General features: G+C 63.0%; 1 protein-coding gene across 4 annotated transcripts in view; it reads left to right on the top strand.

Moving 5' to 3' along the window:
* The first annotated feature begins 320 nt into the window (after positions 1 to 320).
* The window catches only part of SYT7 (synaptotagmin 7), a 59,051-nt gene continuing 53,371 nt past the window's right edge, over positions 321 to 6,000 (top strand). For 3 of the 4 annotated variants that reach the window (XM_072970072.1, XM_072970070.1, XM_072970069.1), the window contains exon 1: positions 321 to 607. In XM_072970072.1, the coding sequence (XP_072826173.1) occupies positions 577 to 607 (31 nt within the window). In that variant the 5' untranslated portion in view covers positions 321 to 576. The remainder of the gene's footprint in view (positions 608 to 6,000) is intronic. The other variant, XM_072970071.1, reaches the window with a different exon arrangement.

Genomic DNA, 6,000 nt, shown 5'->3' with positions numbered 1-6,000 from the left:
GGGTGGGTCGCGCAGTGCGGCAGGACCCGCAGGCTCGAAGAGCTCAGCTGGAGGGCTCCGTGCCCTCCCCGCGGGGGCTGCGGGCGGGCGGGGCGCGGGGCGGCGGCGGTGCCCTCGGGGCGGCTCCGGGCGGCGGCGGGAGCGGGCTGCAGTGCAGCGCGCGGCCGGCAGCGGGCAGCAGCGGGTGGCCGTGGCGGCGGCGGTGGCAGCTGCGCTCGGCAGCGGGCGGGCGGCGCCGGCGGTGCCCCGGGCGCGCTCACACACGCGCTCACACACACACATACACACGGCCTCGTACACACTCACACACGCTCCGGCGCGCACACGCGGCGCGCAGGCCGGAGGGAGGAGGCTCTGCGCGGCTCGGCGGCGGCGGCAGCGTGCTCGGCGGGCGGGCGGGAGCGCTGGCGGGCGGCCCCCGCTCCCCGGCTCCGCGGCTCGGTGCAGCCCGCGCGGCCCCCGCCCTCGGACCCGCCCCCGGGGGTCGCCCGGCCCCATGCCCTGCAGCGGCGGCGGAGCAACGCGCGGCCGCGGGAGGCTCTGAAGAGCCCGGAGCGAGCCGGCGACGAGGGGACCATGTACCGGGACCCGGAGGCTGCCAGCCCAGGTAAGCGCGGCCCCGCACGGGCTGGGGCGCCCCGCACCGGCGGGCAGCACGGCGGCAGCGCCGGGCGCCGTCTCGGAGCCCCAGCCTGGGGCTGCTGTCCACCGGAGCCGCACGGACTCCCCCATTCAGGGTCATCCCAGACCGGGGGCGCGGGCTGGAGCTGCAGCACCTGGGACCCCGGCTCCCCGCAGTCCGGGCACTGCCAAGCTTGATGCCGGGCGCCGGCTTCGCAGTGTCCCCACAAGGACCTCCCCCTCCACCCCCCAGCAGCCCAAGGACAACGTGTTTGGCGGAGCGAGGAGCCGCTGCCCCCGCAGTGCCCTCAGAGGCACCCCTGGGTCCCCAGCACCAGTGTCCCCGAGGTGCCAGTGCTACGGGACCCCAGGGCAGGGATCTCAGGGAGCTTTTGGCCAAGGTTGTGTGCACCAGGAAGCAGAGTGACATCGGCGGTGCCGACTGTGAATTGAGAGGGTGCCAGGGGGCAAGTGGGAATCTGGTGCAGCAGCAGGGGAGGGGGGCTTCTGGGGTGGGGGTGGACCGCAGGAGCGTTGAGGAGAGAGGCAGGGGTACCTGAAGAGAAAGAAAGCAGAGACTGGCGAGAATAGGGGTGCCCGGGGAATGTTCTCCAGGGCTTGAGGAGGGGGAAAGAAAAGAACCCCAAACTCACTCCAGTCCTGTTGGGGGAGGGAGAGGGAGGGGCCGTGCTCCTTTGCATTTCTCCCAAGCCCAAGCCAGGGAGTGGCCTGGGAGCCCACGTTTGCTTGGTATCCTGGAAGCCAAGCTGAGGAGTCTTTCCACCTTCCTTGGGAAATTGCTCTGCCATTTCCTCCTTGGCTCCTGACGCCTCCTCACACAGTGCCCACCTGTAGACAGGTCCCCTGCAGCTCCTACCCAGGCTCAGTCTCAGTGCCCACCTGGGGTGCCCCACCCCAGCCCCAGCACCCCTAGTCTGCCGCTTCTGGGTTTCTTTTCTTAAAGCGTGACACCCCAGCCTGAGGACCTGCTTTCAGATGAAGAGCCTCCAGGTTTACTGCTGCTGATCTCCGGGGGTTGGGGGTCCCCAGGGGAGGGACAACTCTAAGGCCCTCCACAGAAGGACCCTAGAGCCTCGAGGCTTTCGAAGGCAGTCCAGTGGGCGCTGGCTTTGCCCACTCTTGGCCCAGCCCCTCATCTGCTCTTTCCCTCTGAGGGCAGCCTCACCCTGTCCCTGCCTCCTCTCTCACCCCCATCAAGTCACTGCAGTCCGAGCCCTCCCGAGGAGGGACCTCCTGGGTGCCAGGCACTGCACTCACTTAGCGTTTACGTATGTGGGTGGAAGAGACTCAGTCTCCTTCTCTGGAACCTCATGCCCATCTATGAATGTCCTCTAGGTGATGGCTGAAGGGACACAGCCATCTCTTTGGAGACCCCTCCCTTCATCTCTTTGGACTCAGGTCACTTACACTGGCATCTTCCCCCAAGAGGCTGCCAGCTTCTAGCTCTGGACCAAGGACAGAATCATTCTCTTGCTTGGATCACCCTCTCAGAAGCCAATAGCTTAGTTCAGAGACCAGCCCCCCGGGTCCGAAGATGGAAGAGGGGATGCAGTGAGGACACTCGCCTCCCCCTGCACTGCCAGGCTGGCAGCCTCTCCTTTCTTGTTAGGCCATTTGCCTGGGGCCCCTCTCCCTCCCTCCTCTTTCTTCCCACTCTTGGGCGCCATGACATCACCGCTCCTCCAAGCACCTCTGCCCTCTCCACAGAGGCCAACTTGATATGCTCAGTATCTTCTGGGCAAAGGGCTTGGAACCCAGTGCTGCCCCTGGCATGCTGGCAGACCCCAGACTGTTCCCTCTCCCCTTCTTCGAATGGGCCTCCCTGTCTGGGCTGGAGACCTGTCTTGCCCACTCCAGCTGCAGGACCCATCACTCCTGTGGCAGGGGCAGCTCTGACTGGGAAACAGGCCGGCCTGAGGTTTACTTCTCTCTGATGTGGGCACTGGGCTAGATGGGATCAGAAATAGGCTGGAGGGAGCAGAATCTACCTTTGATCCTAGTCCCCTGGAGGTCTGTGAGGGGCCAGAGCTCAGTCTGGTTTCTGTGTCCCTTGACATCCCTGCCCACCTCTGACAGCACCAGGCCAGACTGTCCCCCCTACCCAGTTCACCCCAGGCTCCCCAGACTCTGCTCTCCCAGACAGGGTATGTGTCCCACAAGCCTGGCACCAGGGTGTTAGTAAGATATGCAAATAACTCCTGTGTGATTCAGGACCATCTCTCTGATCCCCCAAAGGCCAGTACCTTTTACATCCTCATCGCCTCATTTCACTGCCAGGAACACCTGTGGCCCAATCCTCAAAAAATAAAAGAAGATTGTAATCTCCTGTCCTCTCCTGCTCCCTCATGTCCCAGGCTGGTTCCAGAAGGTCCCTGTGGTACCCCCTCCGTCATACCATGCACTCTGCAAATCCCCAAAGGGCTCAGCCTACTGCTAAGACCCTTACCCTGACAGGGGACAGGCACAGTTCCCTCCCAACATGGGCCCCTGGTCCCCAGGCAGTTCTCTCCCGGATCTATCCTGGCTGGAGCAAGGGACTGTGGGAAAAAGCTGGAGCCCAGTGAAGAACGATCAGCCCCCTCCCACACACCCCCTTCGCTTCTGCTCCAAACTCTGCCCAGCCTTCCTGGCCATGCCTGCAACCTCCCCTCTGCCTCCTCCCATGGACATGTGCCCTCTTCCTGGTATCAGCCTTCATCCCCTGTTCATCCCAAAGCTCACCTGGCCAGGCCTCCCTGTGTCCCTCCAACCGCCTGTCCCCTGGCAGGGCAGGGCCTCAGCAGGCCCGCAGGGGTCAGCGTTGCAGTGGGCAGGCAGGACGGCAGCAGGGAGAGAGGGAGGGAGAGGTGACCTTGCGGTGAGCGAGTGAGCAAGGCCAGAGAGGGAAAGTCTGGGCCGGTGCAGCAGCGCTGGGAGAGAGTTCAGGTCCTGAGGGCTGCCTGCCCTGCCCCCAGCCCTCTGTGAATTTGTCCTTGGGGGTAGCAGTGCTTGAGGTCTTCTCTGTCTGTCCCACCTGTTAGTGGGCTCTACCTCCTACAGCAACTCTGCTGGACAGGTCATTCCTAGGGAGTGTGGGGAACACTCTGCACGGGACAGGGACTTTGGCACAGTGGGTCTCCTCTCTCAAGGCAGAAGGATCCACAAGATTGTACAGGCCAACCCTCCACCCACAGCACAACTTAGGGGCAGAGGCTGTTGGGTGATGTGTGGGGCAGGAGTCAGGGGCCTTACTGAAAGGGCAGATCAGGGGTATGCTGTGAGAGCCGTCAAGGTTAGGGACAGGGGCTGGGGCGGGGGACAGTCTAAGAAGGCCTGTCTGACGGTTTCACTGGCAAACTCTCCCCAACCCCATCTACCAGCCCCACCCCCAACCCCCTACCTACCCCATCTTACTGGCCCAGACCTCCCTGGCCTGCATCCCGAGCTTGGGTCAAAGTCTGGGACTGAAGATCAAGTGACCTCCCAACGGGCCATGGCTGGGAGGTGGACTTGGGGTGGAACAGGCTTGAAATGCTGGGTTGACGTATGGCTTATGTGGGGCTTGGGTCCGGGTAGCCAAGCCCCTAGGCTGTAGTGGTTCCAGGGAGACAGGAACCCCCCCAACCTTGGCCTTGAGCCGTGCTGTTTGAGGGTCTTGTGGGGATAACTTGACTGATGGACTAGGAGATGGTAGAGAGGGAGAGAGCCTCAGAGCCCCTCCTGGTTGGGGAAGTGGGGCTAGAGCAGGCTGGACTGGGTTGGGAAGGCACAGGCCAGCAGGTGACAGGTGAGGGACAGCTGGAAGGCAGGGAACAGGTGAGTGTCAGGTGAAAAAAGACAGGCCCGTGGCAGCTGGGCCCTGCCACTAGCAGACTGCAGGCTCAGGCCCAAGGGGCACTGAAGGCAGCATAGAGTGACAGTGAAGGACTGTGTCTTTCTCACCCTCTCCCCGCTGCTGATGCAAGAGGTCCTGAGGGACAGGCAGAGGAGGAGTGGGTGGTCCCCTGTTCCCACTCCTCCTCTCCCCACACCCTCCTCCTATTCTCTCAGGGACTTTGAAATCTTATTGAATCTGATGAACTGTTTTCAATAACTGTTTCCCCCAGGGGAGTGAGGCCGGGAACAGCAGGGAGAAGACTGGTGAGGGGGGCCTCAAAGAGGGGATGAGAGACCCACTCCTGAGCAGAAAACTCGGCTGAAAGAGGAATTGGCTTCACAGGCCCCACAGGGGCACTGAGGCATCTCGGGTGGGCCCGGGCAGCCCTGCATGGAGGCAGCGCCCTGTTCCCTGGGCAGTGCCCAGCAGGTGGCACATGCCTCTGGTGAGGTCAGCTCTCTCTGTTGGGATGGTCACTGGTCTGGCCAGGTGCCGGAGGAGGCCTGTGCCAGGCCCAGCCCGGGTGCCTGCTCGCCTTGCCAGGGAACCCCAGCTAGTGGTACCAGATGGACCGTGCCAGTTCCATGGACATGGAAGTCCCTGACCTTCCAGGCAGCAGGGGCAGCCTTGCTGGGCCCCATCCAGCTTGTGTCTAGAGGACAGGGCTTCAGTCTCACCCGGCAGAATTCCCCAAGGATTGGAACGGAGTTGGCAGGCAGCACGGGACCTGTAGAAGGGGCTGGACAGCGCCCAGAGCCTGCGCCTGGAACTCTGGACCCAGTTGGTTGGAGAGTGGGCTGGCCTATCGGACCTGCTCTTGGGGAGTGGGGGGTCTGCAGCTTCCACTTGGAGGAGCTCCTTGGAAGAGGTGTGTCCCCTGCAGGGGCCGGGCAGGGAGCCGACCTGTCTGGTGAGCTGGGATGTTTGGGGGAAATGGAAAAATCCGAGTGACTGAGTGTGGGGCCACAGCACAGGTGGAAAGGGAGGGCGGGGCCGGTGGGGAGTAGCGCTGTGCTGTGTGCACCTCCTTGCGTGTGCGGGCGGCAGCTGGACAGCCGTAATAGCTGCGCTCATCTGAGTGCCGTGCCCGCTGTAAACAGCAGCTAATGAGTATATTTGTAGCGAGGTGTGTTGAGGTGCGCTGGGAGCTGTGGTGGAAAGCACTGGGGGAGGGCACCTCCTCTAGCCCTGTACCCAGCCAGGCGGGGCCTGTACCCTCCAGGGGCCCTGCCTGCCCCCTGCCACACCCTCCCACCTGCCAGCTTGGCCCCCTCTGAAGCTTCCATCTGCTGGGAGCAGGGCCTCACCTGGCCAGGCAACTTGCTTGGCCATGGACGTTGTGGCAGGGGAGGGAGGGAGTTGGAGCTTTGGTGTGTACAGATACAGACACATCCATTACAGCCTGTGGGTCTGTCAGCATGTATGTGGGGGGTGTGTTTGTGTTTGTGGATCTAACTGGGCGTGCATATGTGTTTGTGACTATGTCTAATTCTGTGTGTGTG

Source organism: Vicugna pacos, chromosome 10, assembly GCF_048564905.1.
Source record: "Vicugna pacos chromosome 10, VicPac4, whole genome shotgun sequence".
NCBI lineage: Eukaryota > Metazoa > Chordata > Mammalia > Artiodactyla > Camelidae > Vicugna > Vicugna pacos.
Note: the sequence above shows the minus strand (reverse complement) of the source record. Positions and strands in the feature narration are given on the sequence as shown.